This window comes from Gasterosteus aculeatus, chromosome 7 (genome assembly GCF_964276395.1).
Source record: "Gasterosteus aculeatus chromosome 7, fGasAcu3.hap1.1, whole genome shotgun sequence".
Classification (NCBI taxonomy): domain Eukaryota; kingdom Metazoa; phylum Chordata; class Actinopteri; order Perciformes; family Gasterosteidae; genus Gasterosteus; species Gasterosteus aculeatus.
In genome coordinates, this window is record NC_135694.1 from 14471676 (window position 1) to 14495823 (window position 24148).

Below are 24148 nucleotides of genomic sequence, written 5' to 3' on the forward strand. Positions count from 1 at the left end.
TATGCAATATGAACAGTAAGAGGTATAAGTAAGATTAATACAGTAATAAGTGGTAGAAAAAAAACATTCTGGTGCAAATGTTCAGTGGCTGGAGGAGGGTGTGGCAGTCAAGCCAGGGTGGAGGAGGGAAGTACAGTGCAAATGTTCAGTGGCTGGAGGAGGGTGGGTGGCAGTCAAGCCAGGGTGTAGGGGGGAAGTACAGTCACTGAGGGAGATGTGTGTGGGTGGGTGGGGCAGAGTTCAGTAGAATGACAGCCGCAGGGATGAACCTGCTGGTCCGGGAACGGAGCACCCTGTAGCGCCTCCCAGAGGGGAGGAGGGCAAACAGTCTGTGGCTGGGGTGAGAGCTGTCCTTTTCGATGCTGCGTGCCCTCCGCAGACATCTCTTGCTCTGGACAGCCTCAATGGTGGGGAGTGAGGAACCGATGATGCGTTGGGCAGTTCATACAGTTCATACATTTCTATTTGGCTCCACAGATTGACAACAGTGATTGATCTTTTAGTTCAACTTTTAGGCATTTGCAGCCACCAATCTCTATCATAGTGGGAGTTAGGATTATGTTGAATCATTGAGGTCCCTTGTGATGATAATATTTTAAAACATCTGACACTTCTTAGCAGATATTATTTTTATATTGCTTTTCATTGGTCCTATGTAATGAGCGGGACATTTTATACACTGTGGAAATTAATTTCCTAAAGGTCTTAAAAACATTTTCTGTAATACGGTTTTTGACTTTCAAATATACTGATACAGTCATAACTGCAATTATTAATAATACATCCAATTTATTTACCCACTGGATTTTATTGGTTTAGACCACTGACCTGTGGGGTGAGGCAGTACCGGTTTGTGGGCCCTTTAGTACCGGGCTATACAGAAAGAATGAATAACTTTTCATTCGACTTTTTATCAGAAAAAAAGTTTTATTTTGAAAAATGTCATTTGTCTTTTTTTTCACGTTTACAGCTGTCCACACCTCGCTGCGCAAGGCAGTTCCTACCTTCAGCCTTACTCGGACCATACTTTAGTATCCACATCGGCCTGTTGACTATTTGTACATCCAGTCAATAATTTATACACTCTCCTGTTTTTGAACCCACTGTATGGAATTTACTGAATTATTGAGCAACCTCAACAAGGGCACAAAAAGAGCCCCTCACTCTGTGGGCGACTGTGGGTGAGTGGGGAGCACGGTTGTCCTGCAATCAGAGGGTTGTGGGTTCGATCCCAGTCCCGGCTAACCCGCATGTCGATGTGTCCTTGGGCAAGACACTTAACCCAACATTGCTCCTGTAGCTGCGACTACAGCGTATGAATGTTAGTTACTGATGGGCAGGTGTCACTGTGTATGGTTCTCCTGTCATCAGTGTATGAATGGGTGTGAATGGGTGAATGATGTCATGTAGTGTTAAAGCGCTTTGAGTGGTCGGAAGACTAGAAAAGCGCTATACAAGTACAGTCCATTTACCATTACTCTGTAACACAGGAAGTATCTGATGCTGCGTCTTTCTGATCTTGTGTGAAGTGTGATGGCAGTCTTCCCAGTGGTAGTAAAGCTTTAACACCTTCCTCATCATCCATTCTAAACTGCGAACTAACCTCACCGGTGAAGAGGGGCAGATACAGTGGATGTGTCCATTCTATTCCACTGATTATATCCACACAATGAGTTTAGTGCTTATTTATTTATTCACTTACATTTGCAGTGTTCGTGTAGTGGTTTTGTTTATTTTATGAAATCACGATGCCTCGTAGAATCATGACTACAAATGTAAAATGTAATTGTTAATGATACTAATATTCTCATATTTATTATTATTGTAATTATTTAAAACCAATTATGTCAGCCACCATCGTTTTAAACCCATTCCTGCCTATTGACACAAAGGAGATTGCAGCCAAAGCATTTGCTTTGCCAGGTGGAGAGGTCATGGAGATGGTTGATATGCAAAATGACAGAGCAGAAATCCACGTCAAGGGACAGGGGCTTTTGGGGACTTGTCAACAGAGAGAAGTCCCTGTCCTCAGTGTATGTGCACTTAAAGTGAGTTCCTGCTTTGGATGAACTTTTACAGATGAAAATCACCAAATCAAAGTACAGGAGCGGCTTACAGAGACACCTCACAGAGCGCCTCAAACTGGCTGTCTGTGCTTATGAGCCGAACTACAAGGCCCTCGCAATTCAGTCACAGCCAGTCACATGACTTCTGATGACACAGAGCTGAACTGCACTTATATTAGTTGCACTGACTGAGAATTTTGTCAGCGTTGTGTTGTAATTTCATTTGAAATAGTTAAAATTGGTAGTTCATCCAGCCTGCTCATTGCAAATTTGTTTTTTCTTATTGTTCATATTGTGTGCGGTTAACAAATAATTTCCTTTTTATTTTGCACTAAAATGAAGTTGTTTAGTGTTCTTGTCACATCAATTTGAAAGCTGGAACAAAGTGTTTGATCTCATTCTGTTACAATTAGGCCAAACAAAAAGTTGTAAGTGCAGTCTGGAGAGTCTTCCTCTCTCAATGCCTCAATAGGTAGATCTTGCCAAGGCAGATTTCACGAATTTTGGCCTTTAAAAGGTTGACCACTGCTGTAGTGCATAAAGAAGTGAAACTGCATAATACAATTGAGTGATTTTGTCTTTTTAGAATTGTGAGGTCTCTATTGACTAAATAACTTTGTTTTATGGAACCGGTCACAAAGCTGGCTGGCGTTAACGCTGACAGGAAGAGGTCAACAAAATCCTCTAGAGACAGGGATGAGATTAATAATTATTATTTGAGCCTGCTGCTCTCCGGCATTATAGATCTGCTTTGTTTCTTTCTCTGATGCTGTCCACATGCAGTAGCTGCACATGTCTGTCTGAACACATGTCCTTTCTGGATTCTACCTGCATTACAGAGGAGTGGTGTGTTTGTGTAAATGACTGGAGCTGATGGGAGAATGAAACTATTTTTTAATTATTTAAGTTAATAGTAAAAGTTATGGAAGCCCATTTCTGCCATTAACAAATGTTTTTCTCAATTTCGAAATGGACTTCCATAAAAAGAACCCTTAAATTCAGTTCATATTTTTTGTGCTGTCTGAGAACAGCTGTGATTTCATTCATGTAATATAAATGGTGTTTTTTTCTAGTTGGTTTTGTGGGCTGTACTACAGATTAAAAGTTAAGACCCCCAATGAATCAAAAAATACAGAACACATAAGAAAAATGTAAAGCTGAGTTTATTCTTTCACTTCCACTAAAATGTCCTATACAGTATATGGAATTCAGATTTGGATCCCTTTTTTCCTTTTCAAATCTACAAAAGTAGTATTTATTATCGAGCTTACTTGGGTAACAATATTGGACCAAGCATGTCAATAGTGTGTTAAGGATAGGCCCATTCAATTATTGGTTTGTCATGAAAGTGATTATATCTTAAAGAAACTTATAATTAAACCTAAACCTAAGGCAGCCTGGCCATGTAATCGTTCATTGAACCCAAACACATTGCATGCAAGACTACATCCTTTGTATGCCACTGCAGTGTGTAATAAAAGTGATTATTCAGGATGAATCGCTCTGGGGTTGTGGAAGCTGTCAGCTGTGTGATAGTTGTAGAGCCATGAGTGGACAGGCAGGGTTTCTTGCTGATGACATGGACTGTCACTGCACTAAAGACCAAGCAAACAGTCTAGTCTTTCCTAGCATCATGTCAGTCAGCTGCACAGCGAGCAGTGTGTAAGAGCTCAGGAATGTGTGTCTAGACAGCCATATGACGCCTCACGTAAAACATCTTTCTGTGACCATTCCCATATATATATGATCTATATTTTGTATGCTTCTGTGGGGTCCACAGTATTGAGATGTAACAGTAAATGGACAACTCCACTGCATGAAAAGTGGGATTTTCGGCAGTATGCGGCACTGTAAATTGTCGTGGAATTTTAGGTTTACGGCTGTTTACGGGCAACGCCGAAAACTGCCGTAAATTGTCAGAAATTGATGTGGGCCTCCCTTGGCAGTTGTCCCCCCATGACCCCCCTCCTCCTAATTCTAGGGGAGGCTTTGACATGTAAATGAAAATGCTCTGAGCTATACAAATGCAAATCAGGGTTGCAGAGAGAGTTTTAGCCCAGGTGACATTTTTTTAAAAGGTAAGAAAATCTCTGGTACAAATAGATCAGGCTCAGTAGCCTAATTATAGACTCTTACATTTGAGCTTGAATTGATTTATTTAATTCAAATATGCTAGATTACTGTGTATGCCATTAGCAATGGCAAATGTTATGTAAAAAAGATACACAAAATAACTTCTTTAAAAAATTAGTTTTAATCAAGGCAAAATGAGCATTCCATGCAAACAACATTTGAATCAGAATGATGGTCTGCAGAGATCACAGTCTCCTAGAGCTCAAATACAGTGCATAGTGGCAGGACTACAGTGACCTTTTCTTTGGTCTTACTTAAATGCACAGAGGACGTATTAACCACACATCTTCTAGCAATGCGCCCAACTGGCAGAAATGATGCTGGGTATGACGTATCTGTTCCCTGCAAGCCCCAAACTTCTATTGGCTTTCCATAAAAATGTCTGTCCGGGTGGGGATGAAGCCAGGAAACTTGTGCAAGAACATGTTTAAATGCCGTACCCTTTGACACAACATTAACAACTATAAACTGCTTTATAATGGCTGGTCGTCGTTCTGCTAGAGGGTCAAGGACGGGTTCCTCAAAACTGTTAGTGTTTCCACACCACTTAGCATGAACATATGCTGACCTTTATGCTCTGGATCTATCGATTGAGTAAGTTAATGTATAGCCTACATAGGATAACCATGAAATGAATACACAGCATAATGTGAATATATAAATATATAGTATAGTGATTGAAAGTTGTGGTTTCATCCAATCATGAACAAGGAAACTCAAGCCTCACTGCATGAAAAGTGAGATTTTCGTCCCCGTAAACGCCCGGAAATCTCCCTAATTTCCGACAATTTCCGACAATTTGCAACCCGCGCACGTCGCGTTTGTCTGTGCCACAAATTGTCGGAAACGAACCATGACGTAGGTGGAGACCTGGCGGAGGTGTGAATGTCCAAAATTAGCATATGAATGCAGCGAAACCGTGGGTGGCCGAGCGGGCTTGAATATCCTTACTCCTTATTGGATGAAACCACAACTTACGAACAAATAAAATCACTCGTGATTGGCAGCAAAACCACACCTGGGCAGACCAGGCTTGAGTTTCCTTGTTCATGATTGGATGAAACCACAACTTTCAATCACTCGTGATTGGTTGGCAGATCTGTCGCTATTGGTCAACCGCCTCATTTTATTTATATATATTTATATATTCATATTATGCTGTATATTCATTTCATTGTTATCATATGCAGGCTACTACACTATTATTAGGATACCAACCAGGACATCAATGAATTTATAGAGAAAATGAACATTTGCCACATGTTTGTGCAAAGAAAGAGCTTTATTAACAACACACAAACAACTACATACAAAGTGAAGATCTGCCCACACTTGGGTAACGGCGGTTTAAAAACTACAGCTCAGTAAACTGTCCGTTTACCTCCTCGGGGTTGTAGACCGTCACTGGCAGGTCTGTTGTGCAGGCGGCTCGTGTGTGTATGGCGACCGTACAATCCACCCCGAGACCCCGCCAACAACGCCGTCCCCTCCGTCCGACGTGATTTCCAGAGTTCCATCTCGTCATCAGCCAGCACACTTTGTCTCGATTCCAGCAGCTGTAAAAACAACAATGAATCAGTACTGTGCGATGCGTACGGACACAACACATCGATCAATGCACCTGAAACAAGTCAGCAAATAAACTCTGACCCTCTTTCTTCTCGCTCGACTCCGCGCTGAATCCTTCGCAGCTTCCGCCCGCAATGAGTGTTCCGCCTGAACCTGAAGCTCCCGCGTACCGTCTCACAATACGTCTCACAGGGAGCTGGAAAACAATTGAATGAGTGTGGTATGAATACAAAATCAAAATCAAGTCACAGTGACATTTAACAAGGAAGGAGAAACAGTAAACAGTGTCACTTACACACAATGACGTCGTCTAAATCTGGACTTTTCCCGGAGCAAATACGAGGTCACCACCTCATCATGAGGCGAGATTAGTCTGTGAAAACAAAATGTACAGTTATGATCGGTATCTATACGTATATATTCCCTTATACCGCAGAATGAAAGCATATTCTTTAAATCTGACCCTTGCTCCGGTTCGTAGCGCCTATAATTCGTCTCGGAGTTGTGAAGACGGCGCACCGCTTCCTGTAAACGACACGGCAAAGAAAATACACTTTAATAAAGCTGTTTCTGCTCACTTGTAAGGCTACTGGGCTACTCTTAGCTTAGCTTGAGGCTACGCTACTTTTAGCTTAGCTTGCAGTCATTGAACGTATTCTTACCGCTATCTTAGGATCGTGCGCCCGTCTCCTCTTCTTTGAGTCGGTTCCTCTCCTCCATGGACAGAAACCCGCAGAGTCCCGAACGCTCCAGTGGAGCGAACCGCTCGTTGATATCGGCAGTTTGTTGTTGGAGTTGACGAGACGATCCACTGAGAGCATTCAGCAGCTTCTTCTTGTCTGTCTGCGGACTGGCCGAAAGTTGGTGACCGCGGAGAGGAGTTGAAGGCGAGTTGAACGCGAGACGTCGTCCCGCCATTATTCACGAAGCAGCAAAAACCAAACAAAGGAACTGGAGATACAGTCCTTCTGAATGTAGTAACACACGTGTCTGTTTGTATGCTCGTCTTGCAAGTACTGCTGTCTGAGTCATGCCTATGACCTCACACGTGATTGGACGAGGAGTCTAAGGGTCCTCCAATCACATACGAGGTTATTGTTATACGGAAGGACCAGTATTTTAGGAAGACAATTGGTTGGGACTTTGTCGTGCAATGAAACAGCTGATATACTTTATGTAAAGCAGTGTTTTGGTGTCAGCAGAACGACTTTCCCTAGAAAACTACAGTGGTGCCTCTTTCTCCATTCCACCAGACAATCTTGAGTCTGACATACATGCAATGTTGACAATGTATCATCAGATGTACCCTTGTGTCACTGAGGTTGAATGTTTTGCCATGACATGTAAACGGGTAACATATATGAATGTAACTTACTCAATCGATAGATGCAGAGCATAAAGGTCAGCGTATATTTCTGCTAAGCGGTGTGGAAACACTAACAGTTTTGAGGAACCCGTCCTTGACCCTCTAGCAGAACTACGACCAGCCATTATAAAGCAGTTTATAGTTGTTAATGTTGTGTCAAAGGGTACGGCATTTAAACATGTTCTTGCACAAGTTTCCTGGCTTCATCCCCACCCGGACAGACATTTTTATGGAAAGCCAATAGAAGTTTGGGGCTTGCAGGGAACAGATACGTCATACGTCATACCCAGTATCATTTCTGCCAGTTGAGCGCATTGCTAGATGTGTGGTTAATACATCCTCTGTGCATTTAAGTAAGACCAGAGAAAAGGTCACTGTAGTCCTGCCACTATGCACTGTAGTTGAGCTCTAGGAGACTGTGATCTCTGCAGACCCCTCATGCTGATTCAAATGTTGTTTGCATGAAATGCTCACCATACCTTGATTAAAACTCATCTTTTAAAGAAGTTATTTTGTGTATCTTTTTTACATAACATTTGCCATTGCTAATGGCGTACACAGTAATCTAGCATATTTGAATTAAATAAATCAATTCAAGCTAAAATGTAAGCGTCTATAATTAGGCTACTGAGCCTGATCTATTTGTACCAGAGATTTTCTTACCTTTTAAAAAAATGTCACCTGGGCTAAAACTCCCTCTGCGACCCTGATTTGCCTTTGTATAGCTCACAGCATTTTCATTTACATGTCAAAGCCTCCCCTAGAATTAGGAGGAGCGGGGACATGGGGGGACAACTGCCAAGGGAGGCCCACATCAATTTCTGACAATTTTCGGCAGTTTTCGGCGTTGCCCGCAAATTGCCGTAAACCTGAAATCCCACTTTTCATGCAGCGCCTGATCTGCCCACGTGTGGTTTTGCTGCCAATCACGAGTGATTTTATTTGTTAGTGAGTTGTGGTTTCATCCAATAAGGAGTAACGATATTCAAGCCGGCTCGGCCACCCGCGGTTTTGCTGCATTCATATGCTAATTCGGGCCATTCGCACCTCCGCCAGCTCCGCATACGTCATAGTTCGTTTCCGACAATTTGTGGCACAGACAAACGCGACGTGCGCGGGTTGCAAATTGTCGGAAATTAGGGAGATTTCCGGTCGTTTACGGGGACGAAAGTCTCACTTTTCATGCAGTGCTCCCTACACTCCCAATTATTTATTTGATTTGCTAATTATATTAGCTTTGAATTAGTCTGTTAACTAGGCTTAAGCTCACACAGGCACTGGGGTCGGCCAAGGGGTCCTTTTAAGGAAACAAGCGGGAGGCTTTTACGCGCATCAAGGTAGAACACTGGAAAAGAGTGAAATGTATCCAACTTGGCGCTGATACACACTTTACACTTCTTACCGTTGCTACGTGTGCTACGCTTCACATAGTCTTCCATTCATAATTGAGAATGATCAGACTTTTATTTTGTCCCTGTTAGTGTTCGTTCATCTTTTGGGGACATAACCAAAGGATAAAATTCAAAAGAATCTGAGTGTATCCTCTTCTGATGCAAGTCTTATACATATATAGCGACACGAGGCGTGATGGATGGGTGAAGGCAATTCAAATATTTTAAGTTCGCCAGACAAGGCCACCCTGGGAATTGTTTTAAATCTTCCAAACAAAACTAAGGGGAGGCACTCAGGTTTGTCGCAAATGAGTCAGAGACATAATTTAAAACAATGTAATTTTATGGGACAAGCAGCGGGGGAACCAATCAGGGCTGAGACTTACGATGATGGACAGTCCAAAGAAAAGGGGACCCAAGGTGCACCATACGTGAAACGACTAAAAGTGAAGTAACTCAAACAACATGCAAAACATAACATAAGAGGGACACCACCACCTGGGACACCAATCCACCACCGCAGACTCAGCACCTGAAGGGGGAGGGGAAGACTAGAGCAACAGGTTTAAAAAAGAAACTAAACCAAAACAGAAAGAAAATAATTACATTTAACCAAAAACTATACTAATAAAACACCGACGGCTTAACCAAAGCTGAACCAAATCACAAAAAAGAAAACAACAAATTGACAGACAAACAACAAATAACAAAGGATCCAAACAAATAAGGCCTGTCTCTCGTACAGTTAAGTTTATTCTGGACCCAGTTAGGAGACCAAAACAAAGCAAACCCAAACAGGGTAACTACGGCTTAAAGCAAGGCAGACCCAAACTGGGTTACTTTAACCAACACGAGGCAAAGCGGTTTAGCCAAAAGGCAAAGAAACAGGGTTACTTTAACCAAGACAAGGCAAGCAACTTGGCCAAAAGGCAAAGCAAACCCGAACAGGGTTAGTTTAACCAAGGTAAAGCAAAGCAGTTTGGCCAAAAGGCAAATCAAAGCAACCTAGCCACAGGCAAAGCAAAGCAGGGTTAATTTAACCAAGGTAAAGCAATTTAGCCAGCCTCTGGCAAGTGAAATGCAGACAGGTGCTCTGAAGCCGCCTTTATGCCGTATTGTCATGCAGCGATTGGCTGTGATCCAGAACCAGCTGAAAGTTATTAAGACCAATCACTGCATACTGCCACACATACATTAGGCTCCTTCTTTAAATTGCATAAACTCAACTGCTGATTGGGTGTTCGATCAAGCCTCATGTTGTGGCCAGAAATCATAGTTCCTCTCTCTGGAATGCTGCCTCTGACCATCTGCTTATTTTCCATAGTCCATCCTGGGAAAGCAGTTCACGTGAACATTGTTTTTATTTCATACTGCACAATATATGACCTCAATATCATCACATGAGAGAGAGAAGTGCAGAGGAGAGGCAACCTGAGTCAGTTGAATAGGTTTTGACAGTCTTACCATGTGAAGGTAAAATGTGTACAAATGTACATTTACAGGAAATCATGGCACTTTTCAGCGCTAGCTGCTGTCCTGAATTCTTTAATATCAGTCTGGCATATCTCTCCAATATGAATCAACCATACACTCGTTTACCAAAAGTGTTCTCCTCTTCTCTTGTGAAACCTGCTCGGTCATAATGGCTGTGTACGAGAGTGCTTCTGCTGCCGTTTGGCAAATGGAAGGCTGGTAAATTGTTGATGATTCAGATATCTACAAGCATTACCCCTGGATACATTTATGGGAATAAGACAATGGTGGGCCCTGTATCATTAAAACATGTCTCTCCATTCTCTCTCCGACTCTCTTACAGGCCAGCCCTGCACCGATAATCGTCAACACAGACACTTTGGAGTCAGTTCCTTATGTGAGTTTTCGTGTATGTTTGGATGCACATCATTCAGTAGAAGATCCTTACCTCCAGCGGACTACAGCACACAGGAGCCCATTACAGAAGCCCATTATCATTTCAGATGAGATAGTATGTGTGGTGTATCTACATTTTGATTATGTACTGTAACTTAATAGTAACAAATGAGTTTTCAGTTCTGAATTGTTGATGTTTGTCTTTAATAACTGCAAGACTTTTAAAGACCTTTACATTTTGGATCAGAATACAGAAATGAAGCTGTATTTCAAGAGGCAGTTTATTGTCTCTTGTTGACAGTTATGTTAACAGCTATAGGTGCTTCTTTGTTTAAGACAGGAGCACCTGCCTCAGCCTGGGACCTTTTCCCTTGCCTGATAACGTTTTACTTTTTACTGGGATAGTTTGTTCATGTGATAGAGCTATGATCATACAGTAGTTTCAGATTAACTCTGCCTCTTTGACTGCCATGGCTATTTATGTCTCAACGTCTTACTTGCTTTTACATCCTATGAGTTGTGGTAATAACATCTGATGCTGATCAAGAATGGTGTCCGACTAGGAATATGATATGCAGCGTATCCCATGCTGGTATGCTATTCCTGTAAGAATGTATAATGACGGAAGTGCTCTCTGCAAATGAATCATCTCAGCGAGATACAGGATGGAACTGAATCCGCTGTATGTGGCAGAAATAGCAAATATTGATGAACCATCACCTTACATGTTTTCCCCTGAGTTGGTGCCTATTTAGCATAGAAATCCTTTGTTCTGGAAATCATTTGACAGCCCCTGGTAATAGCAAACATCCTCCTCCATCAATATGTGGCACCTATTTAATATTACATTCAAAAAGATTACAAAAACATCTATTTTTGTTTATACTGTTACAAACCATTGAAATCCCAATCTATCCATCTAGCAAAATTGAGCAACAAGACAAGTGTGTGTGGAGACAAAGTTCTCTGTAGCTCCCTTTAGTGCTTCATTCTAAGCCTGCCCACTTTTTAGCTGTCCAGTCGTAAACAAAGAATCCATGTTCTTATCATACTGCATCCAGATACTGTTTCACTGGAACATTAAGAGGAGATCCTACAGTTAAATATTTAACGTCTCCAGTTGTTTTTACACTATGACCAATTTTTTTTGTAAGACACTTTCTGATGCATGAATATTTTCTTTCCATTACTCTACACACAAACAACCATGTCACCACAATTTTTGAAGGACTAAAAGACTCTTTTTTTCTGTTCCCTCAGGTCAACGGCACAGAAATTGAATACGAGTTTGAGGAAATCACTCTGGAGAGGGTGAGTGTCTCCCGTCCCTCACAGATAACCTCAGATAATCCATGAGAACATGCCTCTGCACTGTGGTGGAGTGGAATGGTCTCCTGGAGGCTTTAGAATAGCAATCAACGTGGTGCTAATACTGCCTCCGCAGCCCCAGTTATCTGTTTACACCATGAGCTACCATTATTTTTTTCTCCTAGTATAAATTGCTTGGAATCAGTCACTTTATGTATAATTTCATCAGTATTTCTGAGTTAGTGGTACTTGTATGGGGGACACTAAATATCCATCTGCTAAGGTGATACATGGTGAAGTAGCTTGACAGATATGGAGAACATGCTTGCGTTTAGAGGAACAATTGAAGTGATGCTCATGCTCAATGGACACTATCAGCTGAATGGAAAAAATGGGGTAAAACTTTAAGATCAGCTCAACTGAACACATTTGGAAAATGAAAGCAGTGATGATAAAGGGGTGCTCATTGGATAGGGCTGTCGGACACAACTGGGAACCACTGCTACTTACTTTAAAAAATATATGACATAAATAATGTACAATATTTGCATTGTGTACTGCATCAGCATTAACACTAGCTTTAACTTGCCAAACAGAAGGGTAATTTTTCATAGAAATGAAAGCTGCGCTCTTCCGTCCGGACTGTTTCAATAAGAGGATGCTCAACACACTGAATAGGGGAACAAGCAGCTGATGTGTTGGCATTATGGCTCACTAAACACAGAGCGAGACTGACTGTTTTCCATGGCCACAGGGTAATTCTGGGTTGGGCTTTAGCATCGCCGGAGGCACAGATAACCCACACATTGGTGATGACCCCAGCATCTTCATAACCAAGATCATCCCTGGAGGAGCTGCAGCCGAGGACGGACGGCTGAGGTCAGTCCAGTGTTAATTTCGTCGACGAAAACTATGACGAAAATTTTTCGTTAACGAACCTTTTTTCCATGACTAAAACGAGACTAAGACGAGACGAAAACGATCTTAAAAAATAAAAACTATGACTAAATCTATTCTAACTTCCGTTAACGAGACGAGAAGAACATGTTGGTGGTTGGCGAAGTCACGATACTTTTTCCCCCTAAATTCTCACGCAGCCAACAGACAGGCAAAGTACGGCGGTTATTAACGCGTCTTGATGACGTCATCCACGAACCCAGAACGCTCGTAGCGCTGCAGCGGTGGTTCTTGTGCACCGACTACAGACCGCGACGACTATTTGACGCTTCAGCGGGTTTGAATGTGGCTTCGTTAGTTTAGCTCAGTTGTCTCGGTTTAGCTGACTGTTAGCAGGCTGAAGCCGCGCTGCTTCACAGAAACATAAAGATCCGTTTAAAGACTGTCGGACCTTTCTGCTCTGTTCTCTGGCGACGGCAGGCAGCGTTTCCTCGGTGGATGAGACGCTCCGTTACACGCTTCTCCAAACACGTCTAACATAATAAAGTCATTGCAGGTTCTGAAGCCAAAAAAATAATGTATTGCACCGATTGTAGGACGTTAAGGGGTCTGTTTTGTTGGGACAGTGGAAACAATAAAGGACCATGAAGTGTCAAAAGTGTTGCAAGTAAACAGACAAAGACAACAAAGTGTTGCGTTTATGTCCCTGGTCCTCATGAAGTTGTTACACCTTTGCCAATTTGTTAAATTGCCTTGCAAATAAATGCTTTGCTATTTGTTAAAATCCAAATCCTTTCATGTAATGATTTTTCACATGTCATTTATATTCGCTCACACAAACACTTCTCCCATTTGTTTTTGGCCCGGCTCCTCCGTCACATTTTACAACCCATTGTGGGACGCAAGTCAAAAAGTTTGCCGACCGCTGCTATAGACCTGTCCTAGGAGGGACATCTGATGGACAACCAAGTACTGCAAGCTAGACTATTATGCAGTTATAGACACAACACAGGGGGTCCCTGGGCCTGAGAAGGGAAGAAAATGAGTTTAAAATGGCTATTAAATGTGACTAAAACTACACTAAAACTAATTACATTTTAGTCGTTTTCGTCGACTAAAACTAGACTAAAATGTACTGAGTTTTCGTCGACGAAAACTAGACTAAAACTAAGAAGGATTAAAATGACTAAATGTGACTAAAACTAATATGCATTTTTTGTCTAAAGACTATGACTAAGACTAAATCAAAAATAGCGGCCAAAATTAACACTGGGTCAGTCACTCCCACTTACCCCCACAGCTTTTAAGAGGAGATGACAAGAAACATCTCAGGCTTGCCAAGGAAAAAACTTGCATGTCACTCAAACACGTGAGAAATCTCCTGTTAGTGGATGACTTAAAGATAATCTCTCACTGCTCCACAATAGCATAGTTTACTCCTCCACTACTGTACAAGATTCTGAGGGCAGATTTCTGCCCTCAGAATCTTGCATATAACACATATTTGAAGTATTATACAGCACTATCATTGCTCTTAAACGGTCTCTTCTCTTTGCAATGGAATCCCACATCCACAAACTTAAGTACTCTGCAGCATTGGCGATAGTCACTTCATACTAACTTGCTTTTAGGGTGACCTAGCATCATTAAATGATTTGATACGGTCCATCAGGTCAGGGTTTTGTCAAGGAAAATGTCAGGCCAGCTCCTGTTCTTTCTCTAAGCCACAGCTCTGAAACATTACTGTCAGATCACAGATGCTAGAGAGGAGCGTAATGCATGCGCAGCGTCAATCTGGAGAGGATAGCAGGAGAAGCAGGCCGGGCATAAATCACTCAGAGCTTAATTGATGGTCACCCATAAGTGGGCAGCAAGACCAATGAATTATGTTTGCATTCTAATCTCTGGGGAGATGGAGGCCTGAGAGGGATTTGGTTAAAATATGATGGAACCAGACATACTTCCTGGCTGTCGCTGCTGTGGGGCGAAGGAACAGATCACTAAGCATACTTAATGCAGACGCTAGGCTTCAGGGGCCGCTGAGAGCATTTCGAATGGTGAAAGACTGAGCCCACAATACCCCTGCTGTTTTATATGTCTACAACATTTCCCTTAACTTATATAAAATGTATTTAAATCTTAGTTCAGACATTTCCTAGAATGTATAGCTTTTCATGATAAGTATATGTTCATTTAGTCATCATAATCAAGAGTTATTTTTTTGGCTACTTAAAGGTAAACCTGTAGGAATAGTCCAATAGAAACAGAAGGTCAATGTAAGCAAACAAGGGTTCAAAGATTTGATGCTAAAATTTTACTGAGGACATGGTGTGGAAATACGCAGATCTTTATGCTCGGTTCTCCTCTGGTTTAAGTGTGTGCCTGTGTCTGTGTGTGTGTTCGCTGATTCCCAGCTGGTCTATGGACCCTCAGGTGAGGTGTGCCCTTGAGTACATGGATGATTTGGTCATTACCTCAGGGGAATTCAAATGACTGATATTTACAGTCTGGTGTACTGGAACTTAATGTCCCCACTGTCTTTACATCACAAACATATAGCTACACTAAAAAGGCTGTAATATGCTGCATACAGTAGATGTGCAAACATTGATATTAAATACAAAATGCACCTCAAATGTATTAAAAAAAAGATTCTGGTGCCATAAATAATAACAAAATACAATACATATAGTATTCTGTATTTGAAATATAGGTGTTGGTGATTTTGGTTATCTTGAGGGAAACACCGGGTGAATTGGGACATGCAGTTCCTATACATGAACTTAGGGTGGCACACTGCCATAAAATGCATTTAAGTAAGTGCCTGCTAATGAGCACAGGTGTGGATGGGAAGCAGACAGTTTTGACCATGTCAACCTGATGGATCAAACACAATCGTGCATGGAGGTGGCGTCGTATGCTGTGTGGTGCCTGGTACTGAAACTTGTGATGTAATGCAAGGGCATGGACATTGGGAATTGTATGCGGAGCACAGATTAAAGATGACTTATAGACACTCATTGGACAGTGAATTTATTGTGGCAGAAAACGTGTCCGAACATGTTCCCCCCCGTTCGCCCTATAGTGGCTTAAAAACATGCAATGGAAATGTGTTAGTGAGTACGTCACCGCAATGGAACGTTTATGCTAGAAATCTGCATACAGTTACCAGGTGGGAGAGGACCACTGGATGGGAGGGAAGGAGCCTGAGTCGGGGAGCGGGGACTGGAGGCGTTGGGGTCAGGATTCTCGGGGCCGGGACTGGTCGAGGCGGGGGAGCGAGGCGGGGAACCGCATCAGGAGATCGCTGCGGCCCAGCGGGAACGGGAGATCGCTGCGGCTCAGCGGGAACGGGAGATCGCTGCGGCTCAGCGGGAACGGGAGATCGCTGCGGCTCAGCGGGAACGGGAGATTGCTGCAGCCCAGCTGGAACGGGAGAGCGCTGCGACCAAGCGGGGAAAGCGGTGCGCTGCGGCCCAGCGTGGAGGGAGTAGGTGGCCTGGAGCTTGGCTGCGAGGTCCATCACCCGCTCCCAGTGGGATCGATCTCTGGTCGACCACGAGAAGGCCTCCTCCTCTGGAGGCGGCGTGGTGGGCGGAGTACGGTGAAAGCGGCCACCCGAGCGCCTTCTGGGGACTCTGGGAGAGCCGATGGAGTAGGCCAAGAAGCCAGCTGGGAATCCAGCGAGGGCATTTTCCCCATGCTGAGCAGCCAGCTGTATGCTGCGTGGACGGGTTCCCCGGGACCAGAAAAAAACTCAGCTGAGTCCTCTTTTGGTCGCGTCATTCTGTCAGGATGCGGGGAAGGCAGGACTCAAACGCAGATTGAGAAAACAAAAAGACTTTAATAGTCAAAAAGCAAAAGGCCAACGGGCAAAAACACACACAAGAACCGGGGCAAAAGGGCAGGCAGGAACGAGAAACATCCAGGACCATAGACAATGACGCAACAAGTGACAAGAAACACACACTGCTTAAATACACTAGGGAGGTGCAGGTGATTGGACACAGGTGGAAACAATCAGACAATCACAGGGGATGACAGGACAAGGCAAGAAGTGAAGTTACCCAGGGAGACAAGAAGCAGAAACTACAAAATAAGACAGGAAATAACCCACACCATGACAGTATCATCTAAAAGAGCTGTGTTGAAATGGCAGTATGCACTCTTTGATTTAAAGTTATTTATAAAATCTTTGCAAATAACCAGAGCGTGATCAGTTAAACCCACAGGCACCATACTGCACATTTTGTAGATATTAAAATGGTGTTTAAAACGATAAAACCTGTCTAGGCTGGCTGAGGAAATGACGCTCCCTCTGGAGTGGGCCCATGTATACTGCCTCTTGTTCCCGTTCAAACCCCTCCACACATCGACCTCGTGTTCTACTATAAGCTGCTTCAGAACTCGCTGTGACGGGCCGCGAGGCTCTATGTGGTTCCTGTCTAAAAGATCATTTTCCGTGGAGTTAAAATCTCCTAAAAATAAAATCACTCACACTGCCCAAAACAGTGCTTGAAACATTTTTAAAAAACAACTCGATCAGGTCCTGAAACAGGAGCATAGACATTCACAAAAATGAGGGCAATGTGTTCAAATGTTGCCTTCACCACCAGCAGTCTGCCCTCCACCACATGCTTTACCTCCATTGACTGTAAACCACTGGTTGTGGTGTTGTGACTAAGCACAATCTCGCCCCCCCCCCCCCCCCCCATTCCCTTTTCCAGTCTGTCTCATTGGATATGTCGCTGTGCGTTTCCTGTAAAAACAAGACATCGATGCCTTTGACTTTCACCAACAGATACAGCAAGGGCCTTCTCACTGCATCCCTGGCTCCGTTGATGTTTAATATGCTAATGTTGATGTGGCTCATGATTATTGAGATAAAAACCAAACATAGCAAGATCTTTGAGCTGCAGTTGCGTTTCCAGACTGAATTTTTCATTAGTAACTTCGTCATCAACATTGAGATCATTATTGATTTTCTGTACTATTTTCCTCAGCCGGTATACTTCCTGGTTTGTTAGGCCTCGTCTGTCCTTACTGCCCATATGCATCTGGGAAAATCTGGGAAACTTCTCAGATAAAGCTTCTCTTTATCTGATAAGTAATCCTCATTTCTGGATTATTACACAATAATTTCCTATATGTATTATTAATACAATATCAATATTTTATTTATAATTATTATTCTGCTCAATAGTATATATCGTAGTGGCCCTCATTGAGATAGTGCAGCTTAAAAAGTAAGCATTGCGAAAATTCATTAAATACAGTTACTGCCATCAGACCGACAACAAAACGTCTTTTATTCCCTCTGCAATGGTCAGCCTGATCAAATGGCCCAACCTGTAAACAGTTGTTTAAGTCCCATCTAGAGTCCCACCAAGAGTTTTTGTTGTTCCCCCGTGAACCAACTATGTAGTGTATCTATCTTCTCTTAATGATTCACAATAATACACAATCATTGGTGCACGCTGATTCTCTTCCAGAGTAAACGACTGCATCCTGCGGGTGAACGACTCAGACGTGTCTGAAGTCTCTCACAGTAAAGCAGTAGAAGCCCTGAAGGTTGCAGGTTCTATTGTTCGGCTGTATGTGCGGCGCCGCAGGCCGATGCTCGAGACTATCATTGAGATCAAACTCATCAAAGGACCAAAAGGTGAGATCAAACACATACAAGTGACTAATATTCACGGTTACTGTAGCTCTTTTTGCCTATGGAAAAGTAATATATGGTATTATCTGATGCTTGATATGAATCTCTCATATACACTACAGATATACAACTAAGAAACTAACCAACTACTTTTATTTCTGCAAACCCACACACAGGGCTTGGTTTCAGTATTGCAGGTGGAGTTGGAAACCAGCACATTCCTGGGGACAACAGCATATATGTCACCAAGATCATTGATGGCGGGGCAGCACAGAAGGATGGCCGGCTACAAGTAAGCGACCGGCTATTAATGGTGAGTACACTGAAAACAGATTATAATGTACAAAATTTATATAAGTTAGAAAGAAAGTGAATATGGTAAATGGACTGTACTTGTATAGAGCTTTTCTAGTCTTCCGACCACTCAAAGCGCTTTAACACTACATGACATCATTCACCCATTCACACACTGATGACAGGAGAACCATACACAGTGACACCTGCCATCAGTAACTAACATTCATACGCTGTAGTCGCAACTACAGGAGCAACGTTGGGTTAAGTGTCTTGCCCAAGGACACATCGACATGCGGGTTAGCCAAGACTGGGATCGAATTGGTAGGTTAGGGGTTAGGGCCTCTAGCTGCAGTGAGTTAGATCGGAGAGACTGAGGCGGGAGCTTTTTGCATTGGAAGTAAAACAAAGAGGGACATACAGCTGAGAACTGTGCAGAGGAATTCCTCTGCACCTTCAACATAGATAATAGCACAGTGGAGAATTTCACCATGTGTGAAACAGAAAGGGGATGAGTGGCAAACGGACTACATTACATTAAATTACAGGTCATTTAGCTAACGCTTTTATCCAAAGTGACTTACACTACTTTTTTAACCCATGGCTTTTTACGTTTTTGCCCGTGGAGCAATTAGGGGTAAGGTGTCTTGCTCAGGGACACTTCGACATGGGACATGGGGCAGCCGGGACTCGAACCACCAACCTTGCGGTTCCCAGTGCACCCTCTCTATCAGAAGACAAACCTTCTTTTTTGGTTTCTATCTAAATTTGTATTTCGAATACTCTAAAAGTACTAAAGGACATCAGATGTGTCCTCCAAGATGCTGGCTGGGGGGTTGCATTGGTCGACCGAATTTGAAGGAGCAAACGGGACACTTGCTTCACAGACAAAGTGACACAATTGGTATCAATCAGCCTCAAACATGTGATTGATTCTAGCTGATTAGTGGAGTTTTAAATGATACAATGAGTCTGCATCAGACATCTAAAAAGCATAACGTGGCAACCTATCGGCTCAGTAGTATAACCGCAAGCTTTTGTTGAGGAGAGCCTCTTGCTGAGCTAGCGCTTAATTGAATTACCTTCCTACTGTTGTGTTCACACCATCTGTCATCACCCAGTGTCCTGTAGACAGGGAGCACGCTGGGCTCTGATCTCTGCGGCTTCTAAAGCCCCTGATTAAACAAACAGGGACTGCTTCTGTGTTCGCACAGGTAAACAACTACAGTCTGGAGGAGGTATCTCATGAAGAGGCCGTGGCCATTTTGAAGAATACGTCGGACGTGGTTTACCTGAAGGTGGGAAAGCCCACTAATGTCTGCCTATCAGATCCCTATGGGCCTCCTGATATCACACACTGTAAGTCCTCGCCTTTTGTATTTAATATAGGCCATCATCATCTGCTTTCACACTTTTCACACTTTCACACTTCTAAACAGTGTAACTTAACTGGATTGTGTCATTTGTGAGATGTGTGGGATGTGTGTTCTACATTCTATTTTACAAATACTCAAATACAATCCTTGATTGTGAGGCTGTGAGGCATGCGTGCGCACACAGCGGACAGAGATCACACGCCGGAAAATGTAGGTATTGGTGTTGCGTACGCAAAATAGTATACCTCGTCTGTACTGCGACGAATAGATGGTGCCGATCCCGCTTGTAAGGTCAATCTTGTTGCGAGTCCAGAGTTATATTTGCCAAGATTGGTAAAACAGTCCAATTCAAAATGCACACATCAACAGACTTTTGCCAATTCTTTCCGCAACATTCAAGGCCATGTAAGAGAGACATTACATTGTGATGACACAATGTTAAGGAAGTTCATTCCAGTCACTCAAGCATGACGTTTTTGAACCATAACTACAACACGGTAGGTAGTTTTTCTCCAGAGGTTTTGGGTCGGTAGGCCTTCCAGATACTCAAATGAACGTGTAGAAGCTAAAAAAAGTGGAATTGTTTCAATATGTCCCCTTTAAAACTAAATAGGAGCACATAATATAGGGTATTTGCATCATTAGAGCATGTGCCAGATATTTTTTCTGTTGAAGCAGTCTCTCTCTCTCTCTCTCTCTCTCTCTCTCTCTCTCTCTCTCTCTCTCTCTCTCTCTCTCTCTCTCTCTCTCTCTCTCTCTCTCTCCACAGCTTTCTCTCCAACCATGGAAAATCATATCTCTTCCCCAGCCAACAGTGGCACTCTGGAGTACAAGTCTGGTCTCCCAACCATCTCCCCTCGAAGTTATTCCCCCCTCCCGAAGCACTTACTTGGAGAAGAGGAAATAAACAGGTTGGATGGTTTTTCCTTCTTACGGTAATTACCTCCCTTCCTACCAGTAAACTAAAACTACAGGTGTTCCCTGTCCCGCCTTTGTCCTGGCTGATCTGTGTTTCTGTGGCAATTCAAAACGTATTTAAAACTCCAACACGAGTTATGATAGAATTTGAAAACACATATTGTTTGGCTTTATTCACATCTTTAGGTTTTAATCCCAAAGTCTTTGTACAGTCTCCCCTGCTGTAATTTTCAAAGAAAGAGTCCTGGTACAATTAAATTGGGTCCCCCTTGATCCTTAATCAGGATCTGCAGCAACATATTCGGGTCAATTTCACTACAGCAAGTATTTATAAAATACAATCTCCAGGAACAGCTCATTAAATTAAAATAAATTTGTCTGCTGTAGTGCTGTGTTTTGTGTCTTTTTATGATTTCTATCTGAACACTGTGTTGTTTGGTGCGATTGTGACATCTGCAAACATTTCCCATTTTCATCAAACTTAATGAAATTAAATCAAAATCCTGTCTGTGAACTTCTATTAACTCTGAAAGGGCTATTGTTGTATTTGTCATTCTGACAATGAGTCTCCCAGTCTTTGTTCTGTTCCGTATGTATTGTTCTACCGGTGGGGGGGGCAGTCACTTCTCCCAGTCCAAACGGAAGAAGGCTTAAGATGTCTCAGTGGATTGAGTCAGAGCCAAACATCAGCTCCTCTCTAACAGCTAATCCTACTGCAAGCTTCCACGAGGCTGTGGGCCAGGCGGGCTATATTTCCTCTCAAGTCCAATCTAAGAGTACGTTGGTGGAGTGAGGGACAAAGGGGCTTCAGACTGACTGACGGTCTGAGTGGCTGTCTCATTGATTCCATGTTACTGCATTAGAACAGCGGTTCCCAAACTTTTTTTCCTGCGCACCCCCTTCCATGTCTCAACCGGGTTGGCGCACCCCCAATTCACACTTTTAAAAAAACCCGCAACAAAACTTTGTTTTATCGTCATATAGACTCATGTTTAAACATGCGCAAATAACCACAACACGCATGACAATAACAACATCAACACAAGCTGAATTAAGATGCAATGAATTACAAACGATCCACAACATTAAAAAGAATAGGCTCCGAAATAGATAAAATAAATGAAAAAAAGGAAACTTCAAGTGCGACAATAAAATTAGCCTACACACGATCCACAACATAATTAAGTAACAAAGAGCGGCTCAAACATAAACTAAATTAAAAGACAATAAAAGAGAATCCATCTGGAAGTCTAGCGCAAAAGTCGCTCAGCCTGCAGAGAGAGAGAGAGAGAGAGAGAGAGTGAGTGAGGGAGAGAGAATGTGTTAGTATTCCCAACACCCATGTTAATGCGACGGGTGGGCTTGCATCTTGGCACAAAGCTCTTCAAAGTTTGGCGCAATGGAAGACAGTTTAAGCCGCAATTCCTTCTCAACATCATCCAGTCTTTGCCGATGTTTAGTTTTAACTGCTGCCATAGCAGAGAAACCAGCCTCGCAGAGATAAGAGATAAGTTGTGGCGAAGGGCATCAAAACTCTCAAGGCTTGCTTTGCCAAGACTGCGTATGATGTCAGTGACTCGGTCCAAAAATCCACAAGTGGCTTTCGTTTGAACTGTAACTGCAGTGCTCCATCAGATGACAGCTCGATCAGCTGCTCCTGCTCGTGAAATGACAGCTGTGGGACGGGCAGGGAAACTTCAAATGGATTGCGAATCCAAGCGCCAGATGTGTCCATAGGTGGAAAGTGTTTCCGTAGCTGCTCGGCGAGTTGGTCGAGGTGTTCAATTATGAGAGTTTTTACATGCTCACCTAGGTGCACGTCATTTTCCCCCAAGAACTCGTGAAGCGTAGGGAAACACAGGTGTGTGTTCCCACTCACACAACTTGCCCAGAACCGTAGCTTCTTTATCATGGCCTCAACCCTGTCTTGTGTGTTGAACACAGTTACACTGACTCCCTGCAGACTTAGATTGAGTTCATTCAGAGCTGAGAAGATGTCCGCTAGATAGGCGAGCCTTTTCAGAAAATCTTCGTCATGCATACTGGAGGCCAAATGAAACGGATTCTCCTCAAAAAACTGCTGCAATTCGTGCCGGAGTTCAAAGAGCCTTGTCAGCACTTTGCCGTGGGACAGCCAACGCACCTCTGTGTGCAGCAGCAGTGATTTGTGTTCGCTGCCCATCTCGTTACATAACAGTGTGAATATTCGTGAATTTAGTGGACGAGCTTTAATGAAGTTCACCAGTTTGACTGCGTCGTTCAGCGAAGTAGATCAGCTGGCATGTTTTTGGCTGCGAGGGCCTCTCTGGGAATACTGCAGTGTAACCAGCTGATGGATGGGCAGACTCTCCTAATATGAGCTATAAGCCCCGTGTGTTTCCCCGTCATTGATTTTGCCCCGTCTGTGCAAATTCCCACACAGCGCTCCCAGTCGATGCCATTGGTCCTCATAAAAACGTCAATTAAATTGAAGATTTCCTGTCCGGTTGTTTGGGTAGCAAGGGGCCGACAGAACAAAAACTCTTCTTGTACCGATCCTTCAAAAAGGTAACGGACATAGAGAAGAAGATTGGCCAGATTTGCAACATCTGTAGACTCGTCTACTTGCAGAGAGTAAAACTCACTTTTCTTCACACGGCTGAGTAGTACAGCCAGGATGTCTTCAGACATGGCATCAATGTGGCGCGACACAGTGTTATTGGACACAGGAATCATGTCCAACTTTTTTGCCTCTTTCTCTCCAATCATACACGCCACCATTTCTTTGGCCGCTGGCAAACACACGTCTTCGGCCATTGTGTGCGGCAGCCCCTTTCTCCCTAGTCTGTAACTGAGCAGATATGAAGCCCGTAGTGCATCTTTCGTAGACCCAACGCATGAATCAAACTGCATTTTCTTTTGGCTTTTCTGCAACTCCTCCAATTTCGCTTTAAAAAATGTAAGGGGCTTGTGACTTAAATGGCCATGTTTCGTGTGCATGTGACGACGGAGATAAGATGGCTTCAGACAGCTGTTTGCTAGAACCTCACTGCACAACACACACTGCGGCTTCGGACAATCTGTATCGCCGATCCAAGTGAAGCCCAGAGCCAGATAATTGTCATCATATTTTCTTCTTTTTTTTCCCGTCTGGTGTTCACCCTCATCACTCCTTTTTTGGCATCTCCTACCCTGCTCTTCGGTTTCCTCCCGTGCATCTTCTGACTCCCGCTCATTTTCTGTCTCTATCCTCTCCGTCTCTGTTGCCTCCAAATCCTCTCTCTCTCTTGGTCCCTCTCCTCCTTCGTGACTAATAACTTTAT

At 43.2% G+C, this 24148-nt stretch overlaps 1 protein-coding gene across 50 annotated transcripts in view; it reads left to right on the forward strand.

Annotated features, from left to right (window-relative positions):
- Positions 1-24148, forward strand: part of dlg2 (discs, large homolog 2 (Drosophila)) — a 222399-nt gene that overhangs the window by 173129 nt on the left and 25122 nt on the right. For 32 of the 50 annotated variants that reach the window (XR_013468461.1, XR_013468460.1, XR_013468462.1 and 29 more), the window contains 7 exons: positions 10342-10395; positions 11655-11705; positions 12457-12581; positions 18092-18261; positions 18435-18571; positions 19767-19911; positions 20698-20863. Coding sequence is in view for 47 of the 50 variants with exons in the window: in XM_078107294.1 (XP_077963420.1) it covers positions 10342-10395; positions 11655-11705; positions 12457-12581; positions 18092-18261; positions 18435-18571; positions 19767-19911; positions 20698-20863 (848 nt within the window). In the remaining 3 variants the exon portion in view is untranslated. The remainder of the gene's footprint in view (positions 1-10341; positions 10396-11654; positions 11706-12456; positions 12582-18091; positions 18262-18434; positions 18572-19766; positions 19912-20697; positions 20864-24148) is intronic. The other 18 variants (XM_078107328.1, XM_078107286.1, XM_078107298.1 and 15 more) reach the window with 1 other exon arrangement.